General features: G+C 35.9%; 1 protein-coding gene across 2 annotated transcripts; it reads left to right on the top strand.

Annotated features, from left to right (window-relative positions):
- Positions 1–7571: 7571 nt before the first annotated feature.
- On the top strand, positions 7572–16972 carry LOC125192558 (histone acetyltransferase HAC1-like). Of its 2 annotated transcripts, XM_048090169.1 has the most exons (18): positions 7572–7751; positions 8743–9091; positions 9239–9350; positions 9607–9889; positions 9989–10507; positions 10650–10813; positions 10886–12442; positions 12927–13223; positions 13302–13580; positions 13763–13891; positions 14156–14356; positions 14461–14603; positions 14675–14984; positions 15154–15293; positions 15522–15600; positions 15701–16087; positions 16168–16385; positions 16468–16972. In XM_048090169.1, exons 2-18 carry the CDS (start codon positions 8898–8900, stop codon positions 16577–16579), a joined length of 5124 nt encoding a protein of 1707 aa, XP_047946126.1. In that variant the 5' UTR covers positions 7572–7751; positions 8743–8897; the 3' UTR covers positions 16580–16972. The 2 variants fall into 2 exon arrangements, with proteins under 2 accessions (XP_047946126.1, XP_047946125.1); XM_048090168.1 differs by having other exon boundaries at positions 10650–12442.
- The last annotated feature ends 333 nt before the right edge of the window (positions 16973–17305 follow it).

The raw sequence follows: 17305 nt of genomic DNA on the forward strand, positions 1-17305 counted from the left end.
TTGGGCCCTTAGATCTTAAATTTGATGGATTAGATGAAATGTTGTAGTGTTAATTTACGCAGTTCATCATGTACACAAATTACTTCTACACGGGGGTATTTATGTCATTTTGCATTGAGATTAAAAATTTAGGGTTAAACACATCCAAATCAAATCAAAATTACTCTTTCACGTTCCCGCTACTAATTCTTCTTCTCCAAATCTCAAAATTGAGAGTCGATTCATCTCCATCTGCATTTCATCTCAATCTCTGCTCTATTTCATCATCAACTGTAGATCGACTCAGCATCTTCATCTCAGATCTAGTAAGTACCTTCATCTCAACTGAAATCAACACCCAATCAATTAATTCTCGATTCGCTTCATATGACTTCGCTTAAATCCAATTAACTTCTCATCTCAAATCGATTTCATCAACGATTAAGCATCTCGAGTTGTCAAGCTCAACAACTACAGCGGCGAATTCAAATCCAACGCTGATTCAAAAATGGTTGAAATGCACAACACGTCTATAGAAGATGAAGGACGCCGATTGTGTTCCGGACAAATAGTTGCCTTAGGTAATACAATTTTAAAGCTTTGACGAGTTCTAAAACCTAATTTACTTCATATATTTATAAATTTGTTTCTGATTTTTGTCAACATAGCCACACAATACACTCGTAAGGTGAAGAGTGAATCAAAACAATCAAATCAGAAGGAAGCAGATAACTGGAGATCGTCTTCCGCAAGGTAAAAATGAAGTAAAACTCATTTGCTACAGTAAAATGATTTGTAATGAACTAACTAGCCTACTTGATGAAGGAACAGACTCTTCCAATGAACTACTCATAGAATGAAATAAACTGTGTTTTATGGGTTAAGGGTTTTAGGATTGTGCTTTATAAAAATAACTTTGTTGTTTGCTATTTTTATTAAGAAATAACTTTGTAATGAACTAAATATCCTCTTTGATGAAGTAACATACTCCTTCAATGAACTATCTATAACTATGGATCATATGTTGTATGTTTATTCTGTGTTTCTTCTAATATGAATGGAAATAATACTTGTAATGAATCAAATATCATATTTGATGAAATAACAGACTATTCCGGTGAACTAACTATAACTGTGGGCCAAATATTGTATTTTTATTATGTGTTTTCTTTTGTATAGGTGAACATTTCCCTGAAGCAAAGAAGGATGTAAGTAATTCGACAGAAATCCCTCATACCAAAGGTAAAAAAATGAATTTAAAGCGTGGATGCATGAGTATATGGTCTAGGAGCTGTGTTGTGTTTATATTTTTTGAACTGGTAAACTCTTGGTGAACTAAATAACATCATTGGTGAAGTAATAATCGATGGCAGCGTCTACTTCTTCATCTCCATCCAACCCCAACTTCCTCTCCATCTCTTGATTAGTACATGAATCTCCCCGTACGTTTCTCGCTTTTGAATTACTTTGTCGATCCAATGCTTTTCATTGTTGTAACTTGTAATACACTCGTTTGAAGCTTTATAGTTTTCGAAATTCTAATTTACTTCACCTATTTGTATTTGATTTTTTTATTTTTGTCCGGTAAGTTCATGAAGCAACGCGGGAAAAGGTCAACATAGGCGTCAAATATACTCATAGGCCAGTGGCTAAATCACAATCGGTAGAAAAATCAAATTAGTAAATTTGATTCCAGTCGAAACAATTTGGTACGAGGTATGCTATATAAATTCCAGTCGAAACAATTTTATCCCAATTATAAAATTTAATACAAATATAAATTGATAATCACCTTTTAATTTCTAATATCTATAATTACCACTTGAAAGTTTGTATTGGCTATTGCACAAAGCCACAAACAATAAATATTACAATCCCATTGATTTGAGATTTCCCTTTAATTTTCTTGAATCAGTTACGACTATTTTTATCTTTATTGACTATACAATAAAGATAACAATCCCATTTATTTTGGATTAAATTATAAATTCTCAAATTATATAACAAGGTTTATAAAAACACTCATAAATAACTTTACTCAATATATGGACGAATTCTAGAAATTTTGAAAATGGGATATTTCAGTTAAGACCATCTCCAACCGTACACCAAAACTCATTTTTGGTGTAGACCAAAACTCAGTTAAGAACATTTGATTGAAGAATTTTGGTTATAGTGTACTGTTTTATCATATAGTGAAGTATGTTGCCCATAAAGTGAAGTATATTGAGCATATAGTGAACTATTAAATACTTACAGTGAAATATATTGAGCATACCTTATGGAGTACTATTTTTCATTCTAGTGAAGTAAATATGATTTTTAATATTGCATAAAGTGAAGTATATTGAGCATAAAGTAAATTATATTATGCAAAAAGTGTAATGTTCTAATGATGTATTGTTTTTTTCATAAAGTGGAATATATTGTGCATGCCTTATACTTTACTATTTTTTTCATTTTCAGTTAAGTATATTGTGCGTATAGTGATGTGACAAGGCGAGGTTTTATATATGGGGCGGCGACTCTTTGTGTGTGCGTGTCAACTGGCTAGGAGTGTACCTAGACCTAGCTGTGTCGTTGGGTCTGTGTCTAAAACTCTTGTCAACAAAAATACCTCAACCCACTTCTACTGGCTAGTATAGTGGAGTAAGGGTCGATCCCACAGAGATGGATGTAGGCGAAGTGCAATTGCAAAGACATTTTGGAAGGGTTGGTTTGCTACCACGCTTTTGGGGTTGAGTTCTACCTAGGCGTAAAATTAAAATGAGACTCTACCTATACTGACCAGTAAGTAACTAAATGCTTAATGCTGCTGGATGTGTACGTGAATGTGAAAGTTGGACACCTAGTTATGCATATGAGAAGCTATTAGACGAAACTTACTAAAAATGGCTAGACAAATGTAAAGGGAATCAAATGACATGCTGGTACACTGGCTGCTGGGTTTGCAGAAGAGCTGAAAAAAGTGCAAGTACAAAAGCAAAAAGTAACAAAAGCAACATATCTTTGATTGTGACATTTTCTTCTTCACCAAGCTAAACTAACTAGATCTAACAAACTCCATTGATGAATTCTCAAGCTCAAAAATTCGTAAATGCAATATTTAACTTGAAATCAAGAACGTAAGCAAGAAAAACTGAAATTTACGCATACTGGTCAACAGGACAGGGTGACAGAAACAAGCAGAAACGAATTCCATGCATTTTTTAGAAACTTAACCATGTTAAAACTTGTAAACATTAAGGAAAAACTAGATCTAACAAAGCTAGGCAGATTCAAGCACTTAAACAACATAAATCAACATAAAACTATCAGATCTAGCTAACTAGAGAGATTTAAAGCAATAACAAAGCTAAAACTCAAATAAAACCATAAAAACTTAACTTCATTCAAACGTTCAAACCAAAAGATGCTTCAAACAGATTAACTACTGAAATCCGAGACAAATGCAAGTAAAACAAGTTCTTAAACTAAGAAAGCATTAAAAGAAAGCATGTAAATAGCTGATGGCCTCTTCTGACTGGAACTAGACTATGGCGGCTGGAATGATTCAGGCATGATGACTCCCCGCCGGCTGGTGGCCGGAATCTTCATGGCAGGCTGCTGGATTTAGAGAGTGGAACTTAGAGCTAATGGAGCTATTCTCCCACAAAGTGTTCTCAAAGTGATGATAAAAGTGATAAGTCCAAAGTGATGATCCAGTCATTCCTACTTATGTTCAGCTCCTATTTATAGGGTGGCTTGCTCTAATTTCTAGGGCTGCCTCTTCATGCGAAATGACAATTTTGCCCCTCTTTAGTAGTTGATTGTTCCAAGCAAGTCCTTCCTTCTCGTGTCCAGTTCCGTAGCATCAATCCTGACCAGTTTGCACCTTTTTTGCCGATAATTGTCAGTTTGCACTTTTTCTGCTCATACTGGCCAGTTGCACACTTTTTGCTTCACGCCAATATCTTCTGATCCTTTCCTCCTGATTTAGTACCTCAACCTGCACACTTTAGCAACTATTTTGTAGATATTATCCAATAAATCACGTTATACTGACCAGTAACCAAGGCTTAGAACGAGACTCATCATGATGTAAATTGAACATGCCATATAGTTTACTATTTTTTCACTACAATGAAGTATATTGTGCATATAGTGAACTATTATATGTTTATAGTGAAGTATAATGCAGTGAAACAAATATGCTCTATAATGAAGTAAATATACTTTACAGTGAAGTAAATAATAACATAATCTTTAATTTAATTGAAACGGATGAGCTTTATATTGAACTTAATGACAAATATTATGAGTACATCATTTTCATACAAATGGGCATGAACGCTTGAAGTTTACAATAATTTTGCCACATCTATCTCCATGTTGTTGCTACATTCTTGATAATGCTTTGATGTTATCGCCAAGTTATTCAATGAATTATGGTTTGTTTCCGAAAACATTAATGCGCTGCAATACTTTGCTTTTAGCCTTTGGAGTATTTCCTTGCTGCTTCTTTTAGGTAAATACATTTCCAATCTTGTCTCTGTTCACTATAGAAACAGTCATCATATACTTCACTCTAAGGTCTATACACTTCACTGAAACCAGAAAACACAAAACACTATAAGACATACATCATATACTTCACTCTAAGCATAAACTAATTCACTGCAAAGGTAAAACACTTCACTCTTAGCATTCATTAGTTCACTTTAAACTCTATAAACTTCAGAGAAATTAAAAAAAAAAAACTATAAGACATGCATCATATACTTCACTCGAAGCATAATTTGTTCACTCTAAACATACTATTGAATTTAAATGAACCGAATAGGGCTTACAGTTAATTAAATGAAACATGTTATGAATATATCAAATTGGTACATCTTCGTCTTCATAGACGCCAAGCTTCCAATCATCATCTTAGCCTCTGCTTTCATTGCTCTAGATCTTTCTCTTCGTCTTTCTTTAAGTATATCAAGAGCTTTTGAAAGATTAATAGTTGTCCTTTCATTTATAGAAACTATAAGCATGGATCACAAACACTTCACTCTAAGCACGTTTTGCTTCACTGAAATGAAAAAATAGTGCACTATAAGCATTGATCTCAAACACTTCACTCTAACCATGAAATACTTCACTCTAAGCACGTTTTACTTCACTGAAATGAAAAAATAGTGCACTATAAGCATGGATCAGAAACAATTCACTCTAACCATGAAATACTTCACTCTAAGCACGTTTTACTTCACTGAAATGAAAAAATAGTGCAGTATAAGAATGTATCACAAATCCTTACTTGTCACCATGAAATACTTCACTCTAAGCACATTTTACTTCACTAAAATGAAAAAGCAGAGCAATATAAGCATGGATAACAAAAAATTCACTCTAAGCATGAAATACTTCACCCTAAGCACGTTTTACTTCACTGAAATAAAAAAACAGAGCAATATATCAGTTCACTCTTAGCATTTATCAGTTCACTTTAAGCTCTATACACTTCACTGAAATCACAAAAACTAAAACACTATAGGGCATGCATCATATACTTCACTCTAAGCATAAACTGATTCACTTTAAGCAGAATAAACTACACTAAAATGAAGAAAATCAAAGCAATAAATATGAATGACCCACGATCGGTGATTTTGAGTATACAGCCGGATTCTCCGGTTGTACTTCTGTTTTGACGTTTAAAAGCTACAAAATAAAATTAAATCAAAATCAAAATCAAAATCAAAATCAAAATCAAAATCAATCGAAGAAATGTTAATGGAAAATGAGTTCTAAATTGGTAGGAATGATTTCTTACATTTTGAGAAATCTTTATGTTTTGATTACATTTGTTCGACGTTGACAACGACAGAATGTTGAGTTCTAAATCGATAGGAATGTTGACGATAACGGAATGAGGCAACGACGACGGCGCCGACATTGACGTTGAGTGAGAATGGATCGACCATGGGAGAACGAAAAGAAGGGAAGAGAACCGAAGAGAAAATTGAGCTGGAGAGATGATTTTCATAAATGAGAGACTAATTAGAGTTTAACCCTAATTTTGTCTGTGAAATGACCATTATACCCCCGCCTTGTTATAGTGAAGTAACTCTGTGATAGAGTGAACTGATTTCTCCTTCAAATTTGAAAATCACATGTATTAATACAAGCTCTTGATTTTCTTGATCTTATGGTTGTGATTTGTTCTCTAGTTATGTGTTTAATGGGCATTTGCACTATATCACTACTCTATATATATATCTTCAAATGTCTTCATAAGTAGTATATGCTGATTTTTTTTAATAATTTCATTTCGTTTGATCTAAAATATTGAGTGTGCAATCTTTGTAATACAATATTTCTAAAAATTATCGTATATTTGACCTCAAGTTGCTACAATTCACACACTTTCGTCTTTTATTATTTAATTCTCACACTATGGTAATCAATCTACATATTTCTTTCAATTTTTTTTTTTCACATACTATTACCTAAGTATTACATCTGTACCATACTTAATAAAATTAATACCAGTTTGTTAGGAATTATGAAATTAATAGTATTACCCATTTAACTTTTTCTGAATATTTTCATAATTTAAGTTGTAGCAAAAAGTATTAATTTTTCTTAACTAAATTAGTGTTTCGTTGACTGATGGATTTTTTCACAAAGTTTTTTCAGCAGTTGAGGTTATCCTGATAGATCCGAATTTAAAATAAAACAATTGAGGATTATGATGATAAATACTAAGAATTGATTATGCTTATATGAAAAATGAAATGTGGAAATGAAATATTGTTAATTTAGTGTTATTCTATTAATAACAACATATATCTTTTTAATCCAGTTTAATTTGTAACAAGACATTTGGTACGAGATACTATGTAAATTCCAGCTTTAATATAAATTGATAATCACCTTTAATTTCTAATATAAATTGATAATATAAATTGATAATCACCTTTAATTTCTAATATCTATAATTACCACTTGAAATTTTGTATTGGCTATTGCCCCAAACAATAAAGATTACAATCCCATTGATTTGAGACTTCCCTTTAATTTTCTTGAATCAGTTACGACTGTTTTTAATCTGTATTGACTATACAATAAAGATTACAATCCCATTTATTTTAGATTAAATTATAAATTCTCAAATTATATAACACAGTTTAGAAAAATACTCATAAATAACTTTACTCAAAATATTGACGAATTCTTGAAATTTTGAAAATGGTATATTTCAGTTTCTTAGAAACACAAAAGTAAAAAAAGTAGTAAATACTTTTCATTTTTGTTGAAAATATAATACTACTATCAAAGAATGCATATAAAATTAAAGAATCATAAGTAAAATTAATCACTCAAAATTATTTATTTTTTTTCGTTTCTAAATTAAAATGTTTGAATAAAGATTTACAAACTGCATTGAACATTTCTGCTTTACTTGAGTAAAAATATAACAGACACTATTAAGGAGTAATTTAAATCGACTATTGTATTGGGCAATAGATAAAGTCACAAAGCAATAATAATTTCCATAGAAATTCATGAAAAAGAAAAAAAGAGAAAAGAAAAAGTTAAATACCGCCCATTCTACAGTCAGAAAAAAAGAAAATTAAACAAAAATACACAAATTCTAAATCAGCCCAATTTTTTCCCCAAATCACCGTTCTCCGCCGTAATCGTGGCGCGACCGCCGGTTAAGCTCAGCGCCGACGTAGCTGGCTAGTTTGGCATTTTTTACAACTTATTTGCTTATTTATCTCTTCGTTTAAGCTCCGGTAAGTGACGCGTTCAGTTTTGGTGCGTTTTTTGGTTGCCTTGTTAGTGTGTTCATCTTCTTGCTCTGTTGTCTTACTCGATTGCTCGCTGAAATCAGTCTTACCTCCAATTGAAAATATAGCGTTGGTCTGATCGGAAATGATGCCCTAATTTGATTTCCCCCAATTTGGTGAAGCCCTAGTAATTTTGAAAATGACCGATTTTGAACTGATTTTGACTTCATCGTTTGTATGCAGCTGACACGGTCTGTATCTATGCGACAATTGCAGTTTGTATGTGTTTTATGTATGCGATCATTTCTGAGAAATTTAATGCTGCAGAATTGCTTTAGCTTTTGTTTGGTGTGGGAACTCGAGTTCTGGAGAAAAGAACTGGGCTTTTTTGCTGTGCTGCTTAGATTAACTATGAATTAAGCGCAATGCTGTTGGTTTCATCCTGTTCGGTATATGTGTGTTTTTGCACTCTGTGAGTGTTTGTCCTTGCAATTATTCTTATGGGAAATGTGTAATACTATGAAATAGGTTTTGGTGTGTTAGATGTGGGTTCTTAGATACCTTAGTTTTCTCGAAGAGCTTAAGTTTTGTCGTCTTTGGGGTGGCATTTCTCTCTCTGGAGCCCCTTTTGGGGATCAGCTAGAAATGGTTCTAATTAGAGATAAATGGCTACTGAATTTCACAATGAAGTGATCTTTCAGTTCTGTTCACTGTTTTACTGTGTGGTTCTTCTGGATAAGTGCTGAAGAGTTAGGCAGGTCATGAAATTTACGTACTATATTTTATATTACATTCCATGGGCAAAGGGATGGGACTTTTTAGTAAACATTTTTCATCCATCGATTAATCTGTGCTTTTGAATGTTTATAAGATGATCTATGTTTGATTGTTAATATCTTCAAGCTTACATACAGATCTTTTCAGTATTTTCAGAATCTTCATCAACTCTCTTCTTGTACCCGTTTTATTTTCTCACACTATTGAATTTACTTGACAGGTATCTGTGTCTGGCTTGGACGTTTGCGGTTTAATTGCTCTAAACTTGATTAGATCACATCAAACTTTGTTCGAATCCTTTGTTATGGTCTTTGGCTCTAGTTGGGGGCCAAACTTCATGTTGCAAAGAACATATTATATTGGTTTAAGATAAAGATGAATTTACAGACACACCATACAGGGCAGATCTCGGGCCAGGTACCCAACCAAACTGGTACTATGTTGCCTGGGCTACCACAGCAAAATGGAAACCCTATGGCCAGCCAAATGCAGAATCCTAATATCCATCGAAATGTACCCAATATGGATCCAGAAACTATTAAAAGACGCAAATACATGCAAGAGAAAATGTAAGGAGTTTTCTCGGATTATTTCTGTCTTGTGCTATTTCTAGTGCTTCCTGGTTTGTGTAGAAATAGGTGAAGGTTACTTCTGAAAACATGCTGTAAAAACTGCTTGCTTGATTTGTGCTGAGGTTTAGTTTCTCTGTTCTGCAGTTGGAACTTTCTTATGCAGCGGCGTCAACAATCACCTGAGGTTCCCAACAGAAAAATGGTTGATATAGTGAAACGTCTGGAAGACGGTCTATTCAGAACTGCTGCAACAATGGTTTGTTGTTTTCTAATCTGCTTCATCATGCAATTATCCTCCTTGTATAGCTAATGTTTTGTTGTGCATAGCATTACATAAACAATTTTCGGGTTGACATTAAAGTTAAATATAAGTTTCAAGAATCTTCAAGTATATATGAGTGTAATTGTGTATGCATGTTGGAAAATTGTTAGCATAACTACTTATACTATTGAGTTACTATTCATAAGTTCCTTATTGCATTTCTATTTCTCATTATGTCATTTAATGGCAGGAGGAGTACCTAAACCTGGAAACTTTAGAGAGGCGTTTGCACATTCTGATTAAACGCTTCCCTACAAGTAATAACAATCAGCAGATGCAACATGCCAATTCTTCCACTCCCGTCGGTACAATGATACCCACACCTGGGTTTCAACAAAACTCAAGCTTTGTTGGAACTTCATCAGTGGAAAATTCTTTCGTGAACAATAGTAGTTCCAACACAATCACATCGTCTACCATGAATTCGGGAAGTTTTTTTCCAACTCGAAATGGGTCTCCTGGAAGTGCACATGGTAGTTCTTTTAGTTCATCTGATGGTCTTTTTGGTCTTTTCATCTATGGAGTATTATCTGGTTGACTTTTCACTCATCTAACGGATTAATTTTCTGCAGGACCTTTGGCTGGTGGGTATCAGCAGTCACCTAATACTTTCTTGGTCAATCCCGGTGGAAATAACATGATGACGTCCATGGGTTCGCAAAGAATGGCAAGTCAAATGATCCCAACTCCTGGAATTAGTAACTCCAACACTAGTGATATGATTACTAACACTAGCAACAACAATTCCATGAAAATTGAGCCATCAGATGTTGGAGCGTGTCCTGATGTTGACTCTACAACTGCATCACAGCCTATGTTGCAAAAACAACATGTTGGGGGTCAAAATTCTCGTGTCTTACACAATATTGGTGGGCAAATTGGTAGTGGAGGCAGTTCTACGTTACAGCAGAAATCCTTTGGAATAAATCATGGGTCCCTAAGTGGAGGGTTTGGAATAATGGGAAAGAATATGTCTGTCATGAACAGTTCAGGAACCACCGAGGGATATTTATCTGGAACTATATATGGCAACTCCACCAAACCCTTGTCTCAGCATCTTGACCAGCATAACCAAAGACCAGTAACACAAGGTACTTTACTTTATCTTCACCATTACAACCAGGCTTCTGTGTCCTAACGTGTTTTCCCAAATCCTTAATGTAACGAGAGTTAGTCGAGGATACCTCTGGAGCTTCTAGTTTGTATAATTTTTGACAATATTCCATTTGACAGGTGATGCCTATGGAATTGGCACTACTGATGCTTCTGGGTCTGGAAACATGCATATTCCTGTAACAACTGTTGGGTCAACGATTAACAACCCAAGTTTGAATGCCATATCCATGCAATCAATGCACAGGACAGATTCTCCTTTGATGATCAATAACCAACCAAATGTATGTTCTTCTCAACAGGCAACTGATTCTCATTCAGTAGATCAATCACAAAAGGTGAACTTTCAATCGCAGTATACAGTGAAAGAAAATCTTGTGCAACCTCATCAACATCAGCTGTTTCAACAGCCGTCCCAGCAGTTTCAGCAACGGCAACCTTCTCAGCATCAATTGCAACAAAAAAGCAAAATGCAAAACCAGTATTTGTTGAGAAATGATTCTTTCACTCATTCCCATTTATCGCCCAGCATGGCATCTGAGGTGAAGCAGGAGATTGGAACAGAGCATCATAATGAAGGTCTACAGTCAAAAGATACCCACTCCTTCCATTCCGATACCCAGAATCAGTTCCAGTCAAACTCTCTGGAGGGCCATTCTAGATCTTCTCAGCCCTTTTCTCATTCATCTGTGCCGCATGATACCCCATCACTGCATCCACAGCAATTTGTTTGCAACGCTCAAAGTGATTTTACTGGTCTTTCTGGTGGTGTTCAACCAGATGCAGCATTGGGCGGTCAGCAGTATTCCAAGCCTCAAGATATGGATGTATCAGGAAGACTCCCACTTAATCAGACTATTCAAGAGGAAATTCATCAAAGATTAACCAGGCAAGATGGAGCTCAACTAAATAATTTATCCTCAGAAGAATCTGTTATTGGCCACTCTGGAACTTCTAGATCAACAGAACCAGTGAACACAGGTGACCCAGCACCTCGAACTTATAGCATTATTCGCGAAAAACAGTTCAAGAACCAACAGAGGTGGTTGTTATTTTTGAGGCATGCTCGTAGATGTCATTTCCCAGAAGGGAAATGCCCTGAGCCTCACTGCTTAACTGCTCAGAAGCTGTTGAAGCATAGTGGAAGTTGCAACTCTCTTGAGTGTACATACCCTCGTTGCCGTGCGACAAGGGTATTAGTCAATCATCATAGGCGCTGTCAGGATACAAATTGCCCTGTTTGTATACCTGTTAAAAGTTTTATGCAGGCTCAATTCAAGACACTTGCTCGTTCTAATTTGAGGCCTGGGTTGCCTACAGTAGTCAATGAATCTTCTGGTGTCCATGATATAGCTGGAACAGTGGGAAGGTTTACTCCAAAGATAGACCCAGTGATAGCTGAAACTCCCAAAGATCTAGAACCTTCTACTAAACGTACAAAAGTTGAGCAAGGTTTACAGTCTCTTGTCCCTAGCAGTGGATGCTCTGTGGCAGTGACCTCTACTGTAAGTGATTGTCATGTCCACGATCTACGTCAAGGTGAAAAGGATAGCAATTACCATATTCCAGTAAAATCTGAAATTAGCGATGTGAAAGTAGAGGTGAAAGTCCCTGTAAACGTTGCACAGGAAAGTCCCAAAATTGAGATAAAAAAGGACAACTTGGATGATGCATACATCCAAACTCCAAAAGGTGATGATGTCACACCTAGTGATTCTGTTGGATATGGTGTTCATCAGGTCACGAAGACAGAAAATGATTCGGCACAGACTAAACAAGAAAACACTCCATTACCTCCCGAGAGTGCATCCAAGTCTGGGAAGCCAAAAATAAAGGGAGTATCAATGATTGAATTGTTCACGCCAGATATGGTCCGCCAACATATTATGGGTCTCCGTCAGTGGGTAGGACAGGTCAGTGTCATCCATTTTCTCAACCTTATTAGGCATATGATTAAATTACTCTCCTTGGTTAATTACTGTCAAGGTGCTCTCTGTATGCCTATTGAAGGCTCCTGAATGCTACTTTAAGCAATTTAAAGCATTTAATGAAATTTCATCACAGTTGTAGTCTTTGAATTTGCATGCATTTATCTAATCAGACAGTTAGAAGCTCATTTGTGTTCTCTTTTGCTTTATTTTGTTGTATTTGATATGGACTAAGATTACACTTATAATATGTCTTTCTTGATCTGAGATGCTTTGAAAATTTCTTCCCCTTGGCAAGCTTGATAACTTAAACATCTGGAGGCAACTCTGCTTGCTTTTAACAATGCGTGGATTAGATCTTACCCAGTCATGCCTTCACCTTCCTCAAAGCATCATACGTCATATATGCTCTTCAGAAATGTCATTCATCATTTCCTCTGAAATTTATAATTACTCTTTTCGTCTACAGAGCAAAGCGAAGGCAGAGAGAAACCAGGCAATGGAGCATTCAATGAGTGAAAATTCTTGCCAACTATGTGCAGTTGAGAAGCTTACTTTTGAACCTCCTCCTATATATTGTACTCCCTGTGGTACTCGCATTAAAAGAAATGCAATGTATTACACCTTTGGATCTGGTGAAACCCGTCATTGCTTCTGCATTCCATGCTATAACAATTCTCATGGAGACACCATTGCAGTAGATGGAACACCTATTCCAAAGGGAAGGGTGGAGAAAAAGAAAAATGATGAAGAGACTGAAGAATGGGTAATGCATTATTTGCTTGCAGAGTTGTTCTATTTTGATATTTAATCTTATACTACGCTAAGTAATTGTTTCTTGCAGTGGGTTCAATGTGACAAATGTGAAGCTTGGCAGCATCAAATCTGTGCATTGTTTAATGGTAGAAGAAATAATGGTGGAGAAGCTGAGTATACTTGTCCAAATTGTTATATGGCAGAAGTTGAAATGGGAGAACGCGCACCATTACCGCAGAGTGCTGTTCTCGGTGCTAAAGATTTGCCTAGATCACATCTAAGTGATCACTTGGAGCAGCGTTTAATTGTAAAATTGAAGGAAGAGAGGCTTGGCAGAGCAAGGATGCAAGGCAAAAGTTATGATGAGGTTATTGACTTACACTGTGTAGCATATTTTTATATTCTTTGCTTGCACATACACTGACATATATATATGTGTGTGTATGTGTGTGTGTGTAAATTATCAGTATTGTGGTTTGTGCATTTGTAGCAAGTTTTTTTTATTGAATGGTTACTGTCTAGGTCATAATTTTTTGTCCATTTTTCCAGATCCCAGGAGCAGAAGAACTTGTAGTAAGAGTGGTATCATCAGTTGACAAAAAGTTGGATGTTAAGCCTCGCTTCCTGGAGATTTTCCAAGAGGAAAACTATCCAACAGAGTACCCTTATAGATCTAAGGTATGTCTTTACATTTTGATACAATGCTTCTGAATTCTTCCATATGAACTTATCTAAGATTTCAGAAAAAAACACTATCAGTATTAGTCACGAAAAATTTGAAAAATATAACTGGAGATTTGTTTCTTGATATGCCTCCTTACTTAAGGTTAGTGGCTTCTTTGTTTGCATATACTGGAAGCTTAGTTAAGCAAGAATGAATTAATTGCTATTGCAAATTAGCTGGTCCATTAATGTGTTGTAACTGTATTTACCATGTTACAGGTGGTCCTGTTATTTCAGAGAATCGAAGGTGTTGAAGTGTGCTTGTTTGGCATGTATGTTCAAGAATTTGGATCTGAGTGCCAGCAGCCAAATCATCGAAGAGTCTACCTCTCTTACCTGGATTCTGTTAAGTACTTTAGGCCAGATGTCAAAGCTGTCTCTGGCGAGGCTCTTAGGACATATGTGTACCATGAAATTTTGGCAAGTTAACATACTCTTTCTATTCTCCTTATAGTTGATGGATTTACAAAAGAAAAGATGTTAACATTTCTTTATAACTATGCTGATATTTATTTTTGATTCAGATTGGATATTTGGAGTACTGCAAAATGCGTGGTTTTACAAGCTGCTACATCTGGGCATGCCCTCCGCTGAAGGGTGAAGACTACATTTTGTATTGTCACCCAGAGATTCAAAAGACACCCAAATCTGATAAACTTCGAGAGTGGTTGGTGTCATTACTGTATAAATGTGAGCGATTATTCATAGCAGCGTTTCACCTTAATTGTTCTCTTTCAGGTACTTGGCCATGCTACGAAAAGCCACAAAGGAAAACATTGTCGTGGAGCTTACTAATCTGTATGAACATTTCTTTGTTTCAACTGGTGAATGTAAAGCAAAGGTAACTGCAGCTCGTCTGCCATACTTTGATGGAGATTATTGGCCTGGTGCTGCGGAGGACATCATCTATCAACTGCAACAAGAAGAGGATGGGAGAAAACAATCTAAGAAGGGAACTTTGAAAAAGATCACAAAAAGAGCTTTAAAAGCATCTGGCCAAACCGATCTTTCTAGTAACGCATCAAAGGATCTGATGTTAATGCACAGGGTAAGATCTATGCCATAATTGTATTTTAATTATTTATTCAGAAATTGTGCTCAACTTGTGGGTATGCGTCACTTTGTGTATTTTGTTGTTCTTTTTCATACTTGCAAGACTAAGCAATTACTGCTGCTAATTTCTTAGTGATACTAAAATATATTCTTTGTTTCCGTAGCTTGGTGACTCCATAACTTCAATGAAGGAAGATTTTATCATGGTTCACTTACAACATTCATGTACTCATTGCTGCATCCTAATTGTTTCGGGAAAACGGTGGGTCTGCAAGCAGTGCAAAAAATTTCAGATTTGTGACAAGTAAGGATTTTTCACTTTCTGCCTCAGTTATCGATAAACGCTTTCATGCTGATTTCATTTCCAAGGGATTTTCTATTTCCATCACTCATATCAAAATGTTACTCCATATCTCATGTATTTACTCTTTTATCTTCTTGAGATATCCAATTTTTTTGGTTGATTGCATCTGGAATACCACCATGCTGCATGTTATATATGTAGAGCAGTGTACTAATCGACTCCTTTCAGATGCTATGACGCTGAGAGGAAACGTGATGATAGGGATAGACATCCTACAAACTACAAGGATGTCCATGCACTTTATCCTGTAAGCCTCTACGATCATAATGATGGTTGACATTTATCGATGGCATATGATTTTTTGCCAGATTTGTAGCATTTGGACTGAGAAATTTATGGATCTGCAGGTTGACATTGCTGAAGTTCCTGATGAAACTAAAGATAATGAGAATCTTGAAAGTGAATTTTTCGACACAAGACAGGCATTTCTCAGTCTTTGCCAAGGAAACCATTATCAGTACGATACTCTTCGCCGAGCTAAGCATTCTTCCATGATGGTCCTATATCATCTGCACAATCCGACTGCCCCAGCTTTTGTCACAACATGCGTCAAATGCCACCTTGATATAGAGAGTGGGCAAGGTTACCGATGTGAGACATGCACTGATTATGATCTATGCAATGCCTGCTATCAGAAGGATGGAGGAAAAGATCATCCTCATAAGTTAACTAATAATCAGTCCATTGATCCTAATGCACAGAACAAAGAAGCCAGGCAATTACGAGTCACACAGGTAAATTTTACTCCGAGATCACACACCCACCTTTCTAGTGCCCGAGTCCTGACACAAATTTCTTGGACTTGTTTTTGCAGTTGAGGAAAATGCTCGAGCTCCTGGTGCATGCTTCTCAGTGCCGGTCACCCCTTTGCCAGTATCCAAACTGTCGCAAGGTCAAAGGCCTTTTCCGCCATGGCATCCAGTGCAAAAAGCGTGCTTCAGGAGGCTGTCATTTGTGTAAGAAAATGTGGCACCTCCTCCAGCTTCACGCCCGAGCCTGCAAAGAATCCAACTGCGGTGTACCACGATGCTGGTTTGTTCACAAAGCTACTCTGTCAACATGGTACTCCTCCCTTTTGAAAATGCTCGTCTAAATCCTCTCATGTTCGATGCAGGGACCTGAAGGAACACCTGAGAAGGCTGCAGCAACAGTCAGATTCACGACGAAGGGCTGCTGTAATGGAAATGATGAGGCAACGCGCAGCAGAGGTCGCCGGCAGTTCTTGATCACCCCAAGTTGTACATAGCGATAGCGAGGCAGAAAATACTGTAGTAATTGGAAAAGCTACATTTCCCTTTTCGTCTCATTCGATGGAAATTGAAGAAGTAGGATTGGAATCTGTCACGACAGCCTGATAGCAATAGGAAAAGCAAAGGAGATCGGCTTCACCATCAACGATGTTTCTCGATATTATCATAGGATGTTTATAGATCAGCAACTTCTTTTCTTCTGCTTCAAAACTTGCTACTGTAATTTAAATGGGAAAAGAAGGTACAGAAATCAGTCTTGAATTTTTTGTATTTGTTTACTCAGTATTTCTTCCTTGCTATCATTTGATGGCTGAGTGTATCATAGTATCTTTTACTTTCATAGTTTAAATGGAGAAGAACATTTTTCCATATGTTTTAAACCTTTCTACAAAATATTTCTCTACATTTAAACATAAAGATGAAGGAATTGACCAGTGAATTAATCAGATTTTGATTTTGGATTGAATAATTTATTTACCCAATATATTTGTGCCCAAAAATTATAAGTATCGGATATGGGCTTCTCCAATCCTACATATTCTTATGGGCTCCAAATATTCAAGTAATTAAACTCTCTAATTAAATTACAAGGTGAAGGAGTAGTATACAATTGAATAAATTGCTATGACATGAAATATATTTAACTTTTTAGCCCATATAAAAATAGGAACTATGATAAAAGAATTTAGCATTTGATGATGA

The sequence above is a fragment of the Salvia hispanica genome, chromosome 6 (assembly GCF_023119035.1).
Source record: "Salvia hispanica cultivar TCC Black 2014 chromosome 6, UniMelb_Shisp_WGS_1.0, whole genome shotgun sequence".
NCBI lineage: Eukaryota > Viridiplantae > Streptophyta > Magnoliopsida > Lamiales > Lamiaceae > Salvia > Salvia hispanica.